Source organism: Carcharodon carcharias, chromosome 7 (assembly GCF_017639515.1).
Source record: "Carcharodon carcharias isolate sCarCar2 chromosome 7, sCarCar2.pri, whole genome shotgun sequence".
NCBI lineage: Eukaryota > Metazoa > Chordata > Chondrichthyes > Lamniformes > Lamnidae > Carcharodon > Carcharodon carcharias.
In genome coordinates this window covers 35,176,644-35,194,840 of record NC_054473.1, presented here as the reverse complement: position 1 = coordinate 35,194,840, position 18,197 = coordinate 35,176,644, and the positions used below count along the sequence as shown (strand labels likewise).

The following is an 18,197-nucleotide window of genomic DNA, read 5'->3' as shown; positions in this document are numbered from 1 at the left end:
CCTGGCTGACTCCTTGAGGGGAAGGGGTAGCTGGAGTGAGACCGAGCTGCACTGCCCCCTCTTGCACAACACTGTTGTAGGCCAACTATGGCATCAGCGATAGAGTAGAGCCCACGCAGCAATGCAGGAGTGGCGTCTCCAAGTTCTCCCTGGCGGCTGTCATCCTACCAGTGTTGACCTCGGTGTGTTGGCATGCCGGCGCTATCACCTCAGCCTGAGGGTGGATGGACTCCTCCATTGTGCCTTGCAATCTGAGGAGTGCAGTGGACATCCCTTCCTGATGTTCCTGAGCTTGTCTTTGCAGCTCCAGCAACTGTGACATGACCGAGTCCAGAGATTCATCATCCAAATTGGACTCAGCAAATTTCTGACCTCCAGCAATCCTCCGAATACCAGGGGCCTGGGAGGTCCCTGCCGCTGCCTGCTTGGATCAGACAGTGTGATGCGCTCACCAGGTTGTGATCCTATGTCTTTTCTAAAGTTAGGTCACACCAAGGGTGTGTCTCTGCACTGGTTGATTGTGTGGGTGAGTGTTGTAACAGACCTTTGAGGGGGTGCCTTTAATTTTCCCTTTGGAGGTTTCTTTGGAGCTTGATTGGAGGCCTTGGGTCATGGACTCTGTCGGCTGTTTGGCAGATGTGCCTGAGAAAGTAAGGAGAGATAATTAGTGCAAGGCAACGGCCTGTGAAAGAGGACACATCACTCACAGCTTGGTTGTCTGATGGATGTTGCACTGTTGGATCCTCACTTGGTAAAGCACCACCGATCTCACCATCAGCATAGGAATGGTCCAGATTGTCACTGGCCAGCTAGATGACTCTCTTTTCAAAGTCCATAAGGACCTTGATTTCAGGCATTCTGCCACCAATCTGCACATGACTTCTGTTTCTTGTCATGTGCCAGCTTATCCTGCATGGAGAGAGACGGAGAAAGTGTAAGCAGGACACCTGTCAGGCCTGTGCAGGTAGTGAATGGTCCCGTGGATGGGATGAGGACAATGAAGGTGAGTGCGAGTGAATGGTGATGTCCCTTGAACTGGCAGTGAGTGAGATTCCTGTAGACGTGTGATGGGTTTGTGTGTGAGAGTTGAGAGTGATGAGAAGAGTGCGGAACTGAGATCATCATTCATCCTCTTGCAGCACTGGGTGGCTGTCCTCTCCTGAAGGGCGTTGGCGCTGAGCACCACTGCCACCACTTCCCAAGCCAGATTGGTCACATTGCTGCCCATCCTGCGGCCAGAGGTGGGTACAGGACATCCTGGCGGGTCCCCCACGGCATCCACCAGCCACTTGAGAGACCTGTCATTAAACCAGGGACCGGGGTCTTTTTCCTTTGCTGGGCAGCAGTGGTGAGCTGGTAGTGATGAGCAGTGTGCTGGCGGCTGCCTTTTAAACATGGCAGCCAGCATGATGATGGCAGGAGGGTGAATGAGAGCCTACCAGCCATGGAAATGGCATGTTTCCCAGGAATGCATAAATAGAGGCGAGTTTGGGACGATATGGCGTGAAAACCGCCATCGCAGCCGACGGGTAAAACATCGTTTTACCTGCCCGCTACTACAACTAGTGCAAATCTGGCGAAATTCCACCCTGAATCTTTAAGGCTACTTTTCCCCTCTATACTATTCCCTATCTTTCCTGTGAACCTTAAAATCTGCTACATTTAGTTCCCAGGTTTGGTCACCTAGCAACCTTGTGTCAGTAATGGCGAACGTGTCACGGCCTCCAAGTTGAGTTTGTGCCTGCAATTCAATCAGTTTGTTCCTTCCTGAGAATGCTTATTTGGGCCACACACCCTAACCTGTCCTCCTGTTCTAATGTTTTACTCACTTTCTTCCAATTTCTCTCTCCTGGCTTGGTTTAATTACTTTATATGTTTTAGCTTTCCTTTCATCTGCAATGCCTAGCAATTTCTAATGTTACTCTACTCTTTTTCATTGTTTTCAACCTATTATCCATGTTACCTTTTCTACCTGGGCCCCTTCCCCCACTTACTAGTTTGAAATCCTTGTGACCATCCCTTCCACTCGAACCCTTGCCCCAGCCCTGTTCAGTTGGAGCCCTTCACATCAGTACAGTTCCTTCCTGTCCCAGTCCTGCTGCCAGTGTCCAATGAAATGGAACCCCCTCTTTCCCACACCACTCCTTCAGCCACGTGTTCAGCTCCCTAATCTGTTTATTCCTGTGCCAATTTGCATGTGGTTTGGGTAATATTCTAGAGATTATCTGGTAATTGCTTTAACTTTATACATCCAGACGGATACCAACTATTTCAATAGGCTCTGTATTCAACATGAAAGTGGGCTGGATGGTGGACCTACCTTATTTTACATGTTGCTAAAGGTGCTGTGGAACTGTTTGGTGAGATTGAGGCCGCTGTACTCCAAATGCTGTGATGAAAATATTCACAATGACGATTATGAAAACTAGGCCTGTGGCAATGTTGTTGAGAATATCGAGCTTGGTGTGCTTCCTGGGGTCATTCAGATCATACTTGACTGAAAAGGAGAGTAAGAACTATAATTGAGTAATTGCAATTGAAAAACTCGACATTCATCATTAAATAATAACGGCTAGACAAAAACATCAAACCTTACAAATGCCATTACCATACTTTATGATCATCAAGTGCCTCCCATGCAATTTTCAAATTGCAATTCAAATTATGGCATTAAATCTGAACATTAAGAGCCGAGTTGACACTTCAAGACTGACTGGATTACAGTGTTGACAAAGACTGCTCACAGACATAAAACTACTAGGGACTTTCCACTGCATATTTATTTTAAGAGACAGTTTTGTCATGCTGTAAGCATTTCCTGTGATCGAAAGTCTAGTTGCAATAACTATATGGTGCCAAAATAAAATGAAAGCCTTCAAAATGCACATTTCACTTAATACCAACACAGGAAGAGCCTCTAATCAATCAGAGCTACCTGTCCTTGATTGCATTACTACCTTTCAGATGTATTACAAGAAAAAGATGGGAAAATATAATGTTCACATGCACCCTAGGCACATGCATAGTTCCTTTACTAGGAACTGGCCAGAAACTGAACTGGACTAGCCATATAAATACTGTGGCTACAAGAGCAGGTCAGAGGCTAGGAGTCATACGACGAGTTACTCACCTCCTGACTCCCCAAATCCTGTCCACCATCTACAAGGCACAAGTCAGGAGTGCGATGGAATACACTCCACTTGCCTGGATGATTCCAACACCACTCAAGAAGCTTGACACCATCCAGGACAAAGCAGCCCATTTGATTGGCATCCCACTCACAAACATTTACTCCCTCCACTACCAACACACAGTGGCAGCAGTGAGCACCATCTACAAGGTGCATTGCAGGAACTCACTCAGGCTCTGCAGACAGCACCTTCCAAACCCATGACCGCTACCATCTCGAAGGACAAGGGCAGCAGAAACATGGGATCATCACCCAGAAGTTCCCCTCTAAACCACCTACCATCCTGACTTGGAAATACATTGCCACTCCTTCACTGTCACTGGGTCAAAATCCTAGAACTCCCTCCCTAACAGCACTGTGGATGTACTTACACCACAGGGACTGCAGTGGTTTAAGAAGGCAGCTCATGACCACCTTCAAGGGCAATTAGGGATAGGCAATAAATACTGGCACAGCCAGTGATGCCCACATCCCATGAATGAATAAAAAAAACACCCAAAATGTCTGAAACAAAAATAGAAAATGTCTGTGCTGGTTCAACTGGTTAGGGGACCACTCCACAGTGTTGGTGCTACACCAATAAGGCTCTGCTGTTGTGTTCAGTCTGCTATGAGGCCACAGTAAATTTTAATGCTAATGAAGTAAACAAAATTCCAGAGATTAGAACTAGGAACCAAACACAAGGCGTCGCTTTATTCCTGATCTCAGCTGTGGTCTGGGGAGTCACAGAGTGGGTGTTGTTTTCAGGGACAACAGCAACACAGTGCAAGCTCAAACATGCTATTCTGGGCCAATAGGCTCAATGGTCAGAAATGAAGGTCTGTCACATCATTATGTGATCAATACTGTGTGCGTTGCTCCTCAGTATGAAAAATAATCACATGACATTAATTGTCAAATGATGTGATCAAACCTCACAGGAGTTACACTCATTCCTATGCCCAATGCCCTGATTAAACTTGTAAATTCACCACAGAAAAGGGAGCCAATAACAGCAAAACACAAACTAGTGCTGGAAACATGCAACACTGGATCAGGTAAATGTGATAGAGAAATAGTAATGTGGAGCTACCGTACTGCTTTTGCTTAAAGACTGTCCTGTTCTCAGTAAGAACTTAACTTATATACATTATATACATAATTTATAAAATACCAGGGAAGGAGTTTAAAGGTTTAACTATCGTAACTTACAAATAGTTTTAACAGCATGACGTTTTTTTTAGGCTGAAGCTCCTTGGAGCGTAGTTTGACCCTTCACAGTTAAGTCCTGCTTTTAGGTCCAAAAGGTGGTTGGGATAATTTCATAAGGTGAAGTGGACTTTATATCTCAATACGGTCATTCAAGTTGCAAACGATTGATGGCTCACTGTTAAAATTCCAATATGGGCAAGCTTCCCCCAGAATCGCAGGTTTGAGCAGGTTTGCACTGCGTTGCTGTTATCTCTGAAAATAACACCCACTCAGTGACTGCCCAGACCACAGCTGAGATCAGGAATAAAGCGACGCCATGTGTTTGGCTCCGAGTTCTAATCTCTGGAACCGTGGTATTTTGTTTACTTCATTAGCAATAAATTTACCATGGCCTCGTAGCAGACAGAACACAACGGTAGAGCCTTATTGATGTGGCATCAACACTGTGGAGTGGTCCCCTAAACAGATTGAAACCATGCAGACATTATGGTATAGGAAACGATATAGGTGCAAGTGAACATTATGGGCCATAACTTCCGATTAGCGTTGGAAAGTGCTGGCCCACAGGAATTAGAAGAAATAGATACCTACTTACCTGCCTTTGAAAATTACACTGACAATTTTGATCGGTGGAGCTGCTTGGGGCCTGCATCGAAAGTCTCCTCGCAGGCCCCAGCCAAGTGTAGCTCCAGTGAAGTCAAGGATGCCATGCCCCCTTTTTAATGGCCCTTGCTGCTGTAAAGCAGGTAAGATAAAAGAGCCAGGAAAATTGACAGGCCAGGGGAATGTAAGTGTCTAAGGTAATTTGGTAGGCTTTGAGTGGCGGGGTGGGGTGTCCGGGAACAGTCTTGGGTGGGGGGGGCGTGGGTCAGAGGTCCGGCCGAAGTCTGAGGGGTGGGGATGTTGGAGGTCAGGGAGCTGGGGGTTGTTGTAGGTCGGGAATTTGGAGGTCAGGGGTTTGGGGTTCAGATGTCAGGGGGGTTGGGGGTGTTGGAGGTCAGGGGAGTCCCGTGGGGTCGGGCTGGGTCTTTACAATAGTTACTCAGAAGTTAGAAGTGATTTCAATTCTTCTAACTTTTTCCAAGTACCGATAGGTAAACCCTGGCAGACCATCCGAGGTTTGTGATTTAAGCTGCATTTTCAGATCGTCCCCGGCGTAGCGCAAGTGTCCAGAGAAAGTGTGCACTTCTGGGCAATTGCCGTGCAAACCTTTACCTGGGAACTTCCCAGAGGGATTTCCCAGTGCATCTTGGGTACCCCCCAAATCTGACTCTGGGGAGCTTTGAAGTTACAGGCCTATATTTTCCCATGTTTTTCTTGTAATACAGCAAGTGCTTGAGTATAGTGCAGGCGGCGGGTGCGCTGGTGGTTTTTATAACTGCTAATTCATCCATATTGGCAAGTCTTTGCTTTCAGATGGTTCGGAATAGAATAATTATGCCTTTCATACTGACAAAATTCACAATACAGCACTTAATATTGCCAAACAGCAATTAATTTAATGTTTTTTAAACTTTTTAACTCCACCATGCAACCACCATCAATGAAAACTGCAATTATTCAGCTCCCACTCCAACAGAATTTAGGTTTCTCCTGATGGCTGAGTGAGTGATGGGCTACAAGCTCTGCAGCCCACAAAATGCCAAGTTTAATTCCTAGTTGATATCAGCTAGGGTCCAGTGAATAGCCTCAGCACACATGGGTTGGAAAGGGAAACAACTCAGGCAGGATTCCCGCTCCGAATTACCGAGAAAGATGTTGGTGGAGGAGAATGTGGACTGATCAGGCATGGCTCTTGATGATGCCCTCAGTGTTCAAATTGCTTGCCAGTTGCTCACATCACAGTCACTTGGATCATTTTTGTATCCTTGTGCTCTCTGCTTGAAGAATGTTATAAGTGGAAGGATTCACTGACTGACAAACTACGACTTGAAAGCCTCTCCTACGGTCATAACCATCTTTTCCGACCCGGCGATAGAGCGGTTAGTCCTGCACTGCAGAAAGGTTTTATGGGCTCCCACAACTCATACAGTGGGTGGGAGTGGGGAGGGAGGGCAACTGCACCAGCATTCCTCTCAATGTCAACGCAGGATTCAGAGCCAGAGCTGTGCGCTCCACTTGCCAGCCATCGTCAGGAGTGGAGTTTGAAGCCCTTACCTTCTGACAGAGAAGCAGCAATATTACTGCTAAGGTAAAGCTCAGATGATGTGGCAGAAGGCGGCCACTACCTGTAGAACTTTGCCCCAGTAAGGGAAAGAAGAAAAATTGAGAGGGGTTGAAAATTTGGGTTTCATTGGCTCCTAGAATGCATTAGAATTCCACAGCATAGCAATGAAAATGTTTTTTCTTCAAAAACATGCAAATTTATACAAAGTTGTAATCAAATAAATGTTCAACTGGAAATTCTTTGTAAAAATGCTGTGTCCCTTATTTTTCAAAGGTTTTAAAAGCATTTATTTCACAAATTTTCCTTCTGCAAATTCTCGTGCACTATTATCCCATACTGTAAACTGATAAACTAGGAACATATATGGAGTACTAATAACAGACAGTTGGACCTTTCATTCAAAACGCAATCATCTTAATGTGACACAGCATTTAACTCACCAATGAATATCAATAAGATGCCCACTATTATCTGAAATATGAGTGATATGCTAATGAGAATGATGAGTGGCACATAGTAGTTGAAGGCAGACCCTTGATCAACCACTGCTTTGAGCTGGGATGCATTGGCCATCAACAAGGCAACATCCAGCATGCTTTCTGCGGCACTCTTCTTGTTGGCATAGTGATTAAAGTTGATGGACTGTCTTCGTCCCCCACGCAGATTCTGTTGTGTGAAAAACATGTTGAGAACAACATTAGGTTTTGTAGAACAGGTAAAACGTTAAACTTCATGCTGTTTGACTATAATTCTCAAAAGTCTGACTAGTTCTTTATTACAAGCGTAGCCTGGTAAAGCTTTTCTCTGCTGAACGTTCTTCAACAGTGGTTAGAATGTGTGTAATGGACACTGAGGGCTCCTTACATTTTAAGTTATAAATGATTTGCTAAAGCAATTCTTATTAATCCGAATTGACAAATTGCACATATCAGTAAGACAGTAACAACAACTTGCATTTATATAGCGCCTTTAAAGTAGTGAAATGCCCAAAGGTGCTTCACAGAACATCAAACAGAATTTGACACCTGCACACATCCACAAATATTTCAGAGGCCAGAATTTTGACATCTGCATGCAGGGCGGGCCTGACATGTCGATGCGTAAAATGACGCGTGGTGACATCGGGGGTGCGGCCCGGCGTCATTTAGATATGTTTGGCGGGCGTGCGCCAGAGGCGGCTGCGCACCCGCCAAACTGTCAACGACCTATTAAGGCCATTAAAAAAAAATTAAAGTTGTTAGCAACACCGCCTGTCCAACCTTAAGGTCGGCGGGCAGGTGAAGAGCCCAAGCAACCATTGCGATTTTCAGGAAAACTCATGAGGTTTCCTGAAGGTTTTATAAAATGATGAATTAATTTTTGCACAATTCACAAACATGTCCCAGCTCATGGGACACTGCCACATGACAGGACATGTTTAAATAATTTTTAACTTTATTATATAAAAACCTTTTATTATGCACTTAATCTCCCTGAGGCACGGAGCTGCCTCAGGGAGATTTCTGCGCTTTTTCGCGCAGGCCCCGACTCTCCCTCCTCCCCCTGCACAGGTAGCGCTGAGCACGACCAGCCGTGCGTCATGCTGGGTGGCGCACAGCTGATCGCGGGTGGCAATCGGCTCCACTCCCGCCCACAGCTGCTCCCGACCGGCCCACCCAACATGCAGAAAATTCTCCTCAGAAAACCTCACATCTGTGTACACTTCCTCTCAAAAATCTTAGGGCTGAATTTTCTGGTTGGCTTTGGGGTTTGGGGGGGGGGGGGGGGGGGGGTGGAGTGGAGCCACTCCTGATCGGGTTGACGCCGACCGTTTATACGGGCAGGCCAATTAAGGCCAGCCCAGCGTACTTCATGACTCCCGTGCATAGCGGGAGTGGGTGGGCGGCAGCGGGTGTGCTCAGGTTGGGGTGGGCCGTGTGTGAAGAGAGTCCATGTTCTATTTCTACTAATCAATGCTCGTCTCTCATTTTCAGGAGAAGGATACTCATAACACGGCAGAGCGTGTGAGGACTGGTGGCGACCAGGTGCAGATCGCCATTCTTAGCCACTTCGAGGAGGAGGCCCTGGATTTGGAGAGGCGCCATGCACCCAGGTCCACTGATGTCGATGAGGCTGGGGTGCCACAGCCAGGTATTTATGCCCAACAGTGAGGTCAGCATTGTTCTCCCAACAAGCATGGCAGTGCTGGATGTTAATTGATTTAATTTTGCAATATGGTTTGACCATTGTTTATGGAAGGATGAGCGCATAATGATCCGGGGGACAGGGATGAATTTTGTCATCGTCGCCATGTTAACTGATCCACTGTCCTTGTTCTTCCTTTCAGTATCATCGGAGCAGGGCCGGGAGGAGGAGCAGCAGAGGCCCCCTCTCACACCTGAAGTCTCACCAGCGTCACACCATCTCTGCCAGTCAGGCACCAGCGCAGTTACTAGCACCTCGGTGGGAATTTGAACATTAGCTAGTGTCCCAGGGCACAGTGGTGAGGGCACTTCACAGTCACTGGACAAGCTGGCAGAGACAGAGAGTGCCCATGGCACCAGCAGTGGGAGGACTGCAGGGGAACAGGCTCATGCTCAGTCGGTGCCTGCTGATGTGCCCCTGGAGTCGTCCGCGATGCAGCAGGTGCAGGAAACATGACCGAGTGTGAGAGACCATCTAGGGGAGACACATGAGGCTATGCTTGGCTTGGTCTCCGTGGTGGAGGAGTCTACGTGGACGATTGCTGAAACAATGAGCCACATGTCCGAGCGCTCTGCATCCTCTATGGAGAGAATGGCTTTTCTCGTGGGGTTGCGCTCTGACCAGCAAGCCCTCACATCAGTATTGGCCTCAGCCGGTCAGTGTCAGTGTGGGAGAGGGTCTTGGCATCATGTTTCCCAGCTCGGTGCCCATCCATCCACTGTGAGCAGGGAGTTCCAGCGCAGCAGGTGCCTATTGTCTCTGTGGGCACCTCTCAGGGTGCTCCGGATGAGGGCGGCAGCTCCTCTGTCCCTCTCCTAGTGATCGTTGCATCGGGTGAGGCTGCGACGACTGGGGAGATGCCAGCTGTGGAACTGGCAGCTCCCTCCCAGGCGGGGCCAGCACAGGCTCCATGGGCCAGAGGACGACTGCCAAGGTCATCAAGGCCAACAGGACAGCAGGGTCAGCAGGCTGTCTCAGATGCCACTCCAAGCGATGGGGCAGCACAAAGACGTAAACATAAGGCACCTTTGGCACACGACGGGTTTTTCACTGGTGCTTTTGTGTTGGCCCGAGATGAGGTCCTTATGATTTGTTCTGATTTGTAACACTATTGTCTTTTCTTTTGCATAAGTTTGTTTGGTTGGCATATTAAATTCAGATATGTCACCATGACTGTGGGTACCTCTTTTCTTCTGCATGTGTTTCCAAAAGTGTAATAAGTGCTTTGTTGGACATTCAGCTTTAGTGACTGTTCCAGATTTTGCACTTAGGTGTCGAGTATCGAGACAACAGCCCAGGCTTGTCCTGATGGTCCATCTGTGGCATGTGAGCTGAAGGCTCGTTGGAATAAAGCTTCCTGGGTGTCCCTGCCTCCCTGCAGTTTGCCCGAGTCAATGTCTACCCCCTCAGCATTTCCCTGTGCCTGCTCATCCTTGGACTCACTGCTGGACTCATCGTGTGCAGCTGCAGCCACTGCGTCAACATCTTCATCGTCCACTGCGTCCCCCCTTTCCAGCGCACGATTATGGAGAGTGCAGCATGCAACCACTTCAGCAATACACGATCTGGGGGGTACTGGAGTGTGCCCTCTGAACGGTCCAAGCATTGATGGCTCTCTCCACCACAGCCCTTGTGGAGGCGTGGCTCCTATTGTACCGCTGCTCAGCCTCTGTTCTTGGGTGGCAGAGAGGCGTCAGGAGCCACCCTCTGAGGGGATAGCCCTTGTCACCCAGCAGCCATCCATCCAGCCAGGCTTAAGCACTGAAGAGTCCCGGTACCTGGGAGTGTCTGAGGATGTAGGCGTCGTGGGAGCTGCCTGGGTACCTTGCACAGACTTGTAGAATCAGCATCCTGTGATCACACACTATCTGCACGTTCATGGAGTGGAAGCCCTGCCTGTTAATGAAGGCACCGGGCTCACCTGCTGGCACCTTGATGGCCACATGTGTACAGTCTATTGCACCCTGGACACAGGGGAACCCAGCAATGGCCACAAAACCTCTGGCTCACTGTGTCTGACTTGCCTGGTCCCAATGGAAGTGGATGAAGGTCAATGCACACCTGAACAGAGCTTCTGTAACCTGCTTGACACAAGTGTGGACAGCTGATTGGGAGACATCTCAAAGATCACCCACTGAGCCCTGGAAGGAGCCAGAGGCATAGAAGTTGAGGGCAGCTGTGACCCTTAGAGCCACTGGCATGGGGTGTCCACCCACACAGTTAGCGGAGATCTCAGGGCCAATCATCTGACAGATAGTGTTGACTGTCTCCCTTGAGAGACGGAGCCTCCTTTGGCACTGCACCTCAGACATATTGAGGTAGCTGCTTCGCCGCCTGTAAACCCTGGCAGCAGGATAGCGGCGTCTTCTGTGGCCCCATCCGCCTTGGTCCACCTCTTGGCTCTGCCCCCCTTGTGCCTGCACCTGTCCTCCCAAAGGTGGCTCCCCTGGAGGCTGAATGTGCACTCCTGGCCTCCTCCTCCTTCGAGCCCTCCCTTCCTCCTCAGAGGAGCTGCCTCCAGTGGACAGATCAGCTCCCATTCCCAGGCTAAGGGAAGGTTTCCTGAAACCTGCAGGCCCAGAAAAGATTACCCACTGCAGAGTGCTGACCTGAAGGTTAAGAGTCCAGACAAAGCAGCTGGTATGTGTTTTGAAGTATTGCAGATCCTACAGGCAAGTTTCAATAACTTTGAGAAATAAATACTTGACAGTGCACACTCGCGACCCCAGTGAGCCCTCTTATCCTGCCCATGGATGAGGTTTATACAGATGTTTCCTACCCGCCTGCCCATTGCACTGACCTGAAGATTGCACAGGTGCTGAAAAATCTGCGTTGATTGATGAGTCAAGGGCCTGAAATGGCCCGTTAATTAATGGCCGGTGCGCATTGGATTTCATGGCGTGCCTGCCCAACGAAATATCGCGATGGTGCGCAGTGACATCGGGACGCTCGCCTGACCTCACCGCACGTCATTTTAAGAACAGATGTACAGGGCCCGCCCCCGCATGCCAATGGAAAAATTCTGCCCTTAATTCCTATTTTCATAAATTCATGTCAATCCTCTCCATTATAATTCCACATTTTATAATGGAAACTGCCTAATGCAAACTTGTCACAATGTAATTATATCCACCCACTGGTAGTGGTTCAGTGACACTTCAGCTTTGCATCTCTCCTCCATCTATACTGTGGAAAAACTCTTATGATCCAAAATTGCAAAACTGATGGTAATTTGTCAAGCAATCAGATCCCACTACTCTGCTTCCCAAAGTGCCTAAAAATACTGTAATCAAGAATCAAAATTAATACGAAAATAGACATACACTGTGTGACTTTAAAATGGAGATGAAATTACATTTGTCCTCTGTAGTCCAATTATTCCCCATTCTAATTACCGCTTCATCTGAAGACTACAGTTGGTCTTCACTACCTGTGAGCAATGTCATAGGAAAATGATTCGTACTGTTAGGATATGTCAGGAGTTATAGAGAATGGCTTAATCCCTTCATTTTTGTAAGACTAGGATATTTAGCTTTTGAACTGAAATGTTTCCAATTAATCTAAATGTTATAATTAAATCCTTTGTACCTAGAAATGAGAACTTTATATTAACTTGTTTTTATTTTTGTTTTTCGGCATGTAAACCACACATAACTACATTGTTTCTTTATTTTTCTGTAACTGGGAATTATTTTAATTAATATTATAATTACTAAAATTGCTTTGCTCTAATAGTACATGAAGTGTAGCTTTTAAACATGGCTGCAGAAACTCTGTTGATTCATAAACAAGGAACAATTTAAATAATACTATTGTAAGATGTGAAAGGTCATTGACCTGAAACGTTCACACTGTTTCTCTCTCCACAGATGCTGCCTGACCTGCTGAATATTTCTAGAATTTTCTATTTTTAAATCAAGGATTTTTCTGTTTTTAACTTACTTAACCATGAGTTACTGTTGTGACTGGTTGACTACCCCTCTATTTAATAACACTTCATACTTCATACTAAACTAAATATGGCAACATTTCTATCACCAAAATGTCAAATCAAATGCATCCAACATTTTTATGCCAAAATACAAATGTTGAATCAATAATCTTACTGAGTGCCTAACAGTCTCTGCACGCTTAGGCTCAAGAGATGTTGGAAATGTTCTTGGTAGAAGAAAAAGTTTTTTTAGGAAATACTTTGTTTATAAGTCAAGAGAAAACAATGCTGGAGGGTTCTAGTTTGAGGTCAGGAAATATTGAGAATCCTTTAGAGCACATTGTGTGATGATTGAAGGTTTGGCTGTTTGAAACACTGCAGTGGAAATGCAGTTTATGCAAATATTTATATAGATCAGGTTAATATTTGGGCAATTTTGGCAGATTAACCCAATGTAATACTCTTGTTAAAATGTTCCTAACTATAGTTAAAGGACTAATTTAAATGTTTATATTGACTGTTTTTGTTAAACCGTTCAGCATTTGAAAGTGTTTGCCAATAACTGGTTCAGAAATACCACAGTAGCTCTAGAAAGGGCCTGAAATTAAATACATTCTTCTCCATATTCTGAGATTCTTAAAATGCAGAATGTTGATACATGGACATCTGTCACAATCTCTCACGTGCAGCTTGCATCTGTGCTTTTACCTAAGGGCAGGAAACTTGTTGACACTACATTTTAGATTTACTGGATATTTTTCACTATTCAGATGGACAGTGTGAACATTTCTTATGCGTACGCATCACTGCTCTTCATTTAAATAATGATATTGCAAACCTTGGCCGGGATTTTCCGATCCCACTGCAAAAGGAATTGTCGCGAGTGGCACAGAAAATTTGACAGACCAGTTAAAGGTCCGTTGATTTCGGGTGGGAATTTCCAGTCCTGATCCCAGTTTTATAGCTTAAACTTTCTGACCCCACTTTAGCCTTGTGCTCACAACAAAAATTGCTTCAAAGTCTCTAAATCCCAACTAATTTGGCACATTCTATATATGACATATTTTCTGGCCTCCATTTTGAAATTTGGTACGAGTACCCATCTTCTACTTCAACTCTAGTTATTTTATGTAGAAATGTCCCTGTTTTGCATCTTCACTAGGCTTCCAAATGTGAATTGCTACAAAAATAGAAAAGTACAGCTATTCACCCCTCTTACTGAGCTTCTCCCTTAACAGCGTATGGTGACTATCAGAGGATACCGAATTTGCATTGCAGTTCCTTGCATTAAACCCTGTGCATTAGCAGAGCTTGAGGATGCTCCATTCTAACTCGCAAGAAGACACATTCACCTGAATTGAGGATTTATGCAATTTGTAAAAAAAAATTGACTGCACCTTTCACTTTGTCAATGACATTCAGTAATACCCTCTCCTTAAACTTGAGCACTAGATGTCTCAAGGAGCCAAACAGAAATTCCACCGAGACTTGTGCCTCTTCAAAGCTCCCATTCAGGATCCACATATTTCATTTGAAGTCCAAAATAAAAACCATACAAATAAGTATACTGCACAAACTGCCAAGCATTCAGGCCACTTGGTATAATGCATCCAAGTCCATGTAATTTTCTATACAAATAAATTTCTAATATTATTGGTTTTACAATTAAATGCCAGGTTATTGGAAGGAGTTCAACTTCCAGTTTCAACTTATTTCCACCCCACCATTTATTGGGCATGAGTTTTCATGTCTTGGCCTGAGAAAGTAGGGACCATGTCATATAGTGGACAGTTAATTCGGGCTAGACAGTCTCACTTCCCTAATGAAGCAAATAAGGTAGATGTGGAAAGGAAGAAGAAAAAGAAATCTAGGTACAGTAGTATGAAAATTCATGGGGAAGAGGACAAATAGGAGTAAGAGAAGAAATACAAATATGGGCTTACAACAAACCCACTCCTTACTAATAAAGGATCACAGAATTTTAATGGCATAGAAGGAAGCCATTCAGCCTATTGTGTCTGCACCGGCTCTCCAAATGAGCATTATGACCTAGTACCATTGTCCTGCCTTTTCCCTGTACCATGTACATTGTTTGAATAGAAATAATCATTTAATGCCCTCTTGAATGCCTCTTTTAAACCTGCTCCACCACATTTCCAGGCAGTTCATTCCAGACCCGAACCACTCGCTGTGTGACAAAGTTTTCTCACGTCATGTCTGCTTCTTTTGCAAATCACTTTAAACAAAATGTACAAAATACACAATGTGGATTGTCGAACAAAATTTTGATGAAAGTGAAAACTGTTTTGGGTGACTGTTTCCTTAACAAAACTTGTGTGTTGAAACCTAGCTATGGAAAAACTGACACAAGTGGGAAGTCCTTATTGGTGACTGAGGTTATCTTATCCGGCCACAGGACAAACACAGAAGTTTATCCAAGTTGTTGATTTAAATTTAACTTCAGGAATAGCGCCACTAAAGCCACAAATAGAAACTGTTATTCCAGTGAAATGACAGCCAATGTATTGCATGATGATACAGCAGCCTGTTCAGTTAATGACCGTAGTGAGTCTATGCTGACACTTTATCATGGACAGTCTTTAGTCAGAATTACTTTGTTTTTTAAAATCCCTTAATCCTCACTCAAGAGTTAGAGGCAGTCCAAAATATCCCACAGCTCCGAAACCAACAGCACTAAATACGAATTAAATGCTTCTGGTCACAGAAGAAAAAAAGAAAATGTTCAGCTTTGTTGATGCTTCCTCTTCTAGTTTATAAGACAACTGCACAGAATTAATCTAATGGATTGTTTGACAGAAAAACTTCATGGGCAGAATTTTGCCCTTGGGGTGCGGGATCAGCAGGGGCAGTTGGGAAGCCGCGATCCACAGCACACTGCGATTTCACGCTGGCAGACCAATTAAGGCCTGCCCAGCGTGATATGCAAGCGGCAACACCGAGTGCTGCTTGTGCGGACGAGGCGGGGAGAGGAGTGTCAGCTGGCCTAGCATGAATTTCACACATGCGCGCAAAAGAGCGCTGAATAATCTGAGGCTCGGAGCTGCCTCAGGGAGAAGAAGAAAATATTGAAAACGTTATTAAACATTAGAAAAATTTAATAAAACACGTCACTTCACGTGACTCTGTCACATGAGCAGGTACATGTTTTTAATTAAAAATTAAAGTTTTCATTTCATTGGTATTTGCTTTTGGAAACCTCATCCCTCCCATGGAAGAGGTTTCCAAAAAAAATGCAAAGGCTGCTTGGCTTTTTCGCCTGCCTGCCAACCATTAGGTTGAAAAGGCAACGAAAAGTTCAAAATAATTGATAATTTAATGGCCTTAATCGGCCTTTTAATTTTCGGCTGGCGCACTGCTGGCTCCAGCGTGCTCCTGCCAACTGAACTATCGCGTGACTATACGCTGACGTCAATGTGTGTCACTTCATGCTCAGTTGGGTCGGGTGTGTGCCAACCCACCGAACTAAAAATTCTGGTCAATGTTTCTATGGTTCTCAAAATGTTAATGGACGTGCTGTGACTTCTCTACACTCTACCTGTTGGCATTACTGAATTTACTGCTTTGGACACACGTAACTAAGTACTGTGGGAACACCACTACCTGCATGTTCCCCTTCAGTCACATACCATCATGATTTGGAACTCTATTGCCTTCATTATCACTGGGTCAAAATCCTGAAACTCCCTTCCCAACAGCATTGTGGTTATATCTACACTACATGAACCGCAGCAGTCCAAGAAGGTGGCTCGCCACGACCTTCAAGGGCAATGAGGGTTGGGCAATAAATGCTTGTCGGCAAACCCCATATCCCACGGACAAATAAAAAAAACTTGATTTCCCATAACTTCCTGTCCTATATAAAAGGCTCCATTGGTAAAAGGGGAAGGGCATTCAGAGTTCTAAAGAACAGGAATGTGCAAAGCAAAAAGATTTAAATTCCAAAGCTAATTCTTGAGACCTGAATTTCCATCAGCACAATCTGCTTTTAAAATGCTCCGAATGGGATGCACCCTCTGGCTAATGCAGGTTAGGTTTTCATTTCTCTTTTTTATATATATATTTACAAAATATAAAATATTAGTCTTTATCAATTAACAAGAGCCAAAAACGTGTTGAATAAAGCACAAAAGTAATTAGATGCAATGCCCAACAATAAGAGTATACCTTTCTGCACTTTCTGGCAGTTTAATTTCCCAAAGCAGTTATCAAGTGGGTTTACCAATTCGTGCTAATTAGAGCAGTTAGTGTCTACATCACTAGGAAATTGGTTCAGACAACCAGCTCATGTATGATCCTTAAAGCAAGTAGAGAGAGAAGGCCTTACATAGAAAATGGGAGCAGGAGTAGGCCATTCGGCCCTTCGAGCCTGCTCCGCCATTCATTATGATCATGGCTGATCATCCAACTCAATAGCCTGCTCCCACTTTCCCCCCATATCCTTTGATCCCTTTCATCCCAAGAGCTAACTCCTTCTTGAAAACATACAGGGCAGAATTTTACCCTTGACGGGCGGGCGGGCCCAACCGATTCGGTGGTGGGCAGGCAGCCAATCCCAGCCGCCGAAATGGGCCCCGCCGCCATTTTAAGTGGGCAGGCCAATTAAGACCTGCCCAGCGGGCTGCCCAACGGGAAGCGCTATGCGCTTCCTGTGCGAACGGTGGGGGGGGGGGGGGGGGGTGGCGGATTCCCCAAATGCAAGAGTGCGGTCTTTCGCGTGAAAGAGCGCACATCTCCCTGAGACTAAGTGCTGCCTCAGGGAGATCACTGAAAGTTCTTGAAACTTTAAAAAAAGAACAATAAAAAATTCATTAACATGTCCCCCTCATGCGACAATGGGACATGTTAATAAATATCACAAAAACTTTATTAAAGATTTTTAAAACCGACATGAAACCTCAACCCTCCGGTGGATGAGGTTTCATGTATCAGAAGCCTGCTGGGGCTCCTGGCCTGCCTGCCAGCCTTAAGGTTGGACGGGCAGGTTGTTTAATTGATTTAACTACCCTGTCAATGACCTCAATTGGCCATTGACAGGTCGGCGGGTGGACAGCTGATCGCGCTGTGCTCCCGCCTTCCTGAAAATTAAAATGAGGCAGGATGACATCAGGTGTTTCCCCCGACATCATCCCACATCATTTTTGCGTCAGTGAACGGGCCCTGCCCCCAACTCGCTGACGGAAAAATTCTTCCCACAATGTTTTGGCCTCAACTACTGTCTGTGGTAGTGAATTCCACAGGCTCACCACTCTCTGGGTGAAAAAATTTCTCCTCATCTCAGTCCTAAATGGTCTACCCCATATCCTCAGACTGTGACCCCTGGTTCTGGACTCCCCCACCATCGGGAACATCCTTCCTGCATCTATCCTGTCTACTCCTGTTAGAATTTTATAGGTTTCTATGAGATCCCCCCTCATTCTTCTGAACTTCAGCGAATATAATCCTAACCGACTTAATCTCTACTCTTATGTCAGCCCCGCCATCCCAGAAATCAGTCTGGTAAACCTTCGCTGCAC

The 18,197-nt window shown here is 45.6% G+C and overlaps 1 protein-coding gene across 1 annotated transcript in view; it reads right to left on the bottom strand.

The window, feature by feature from the left end:
* The window catches only part of ninj1 (ninjurin 1), a 46,525-nt gene that overhangs the window by 8,403 nt on the left and 19,925 nt on the right, over window positions 1–18,197 (bottom strand). Inside the window, exons 2-3 of the mRNA XM_041191886.1 lie at window positions 6,989–7,214; window positions 2,321–2,497 (exon numbers count right to left, since the gene is read on the bottom strand). Of these exons, the coding sequence (XP_041047820.1) occupies window positions 2,337–2,497; window positions 6,989–7,214 (387 nt within the window). The 3' untranslated portion in view covers window positions 2,321–2,336. The remainder of the gene's footprint in view (window positions 1–2,320; window positions 2,498–6,988; window positions 7,215–18,197) is intronic.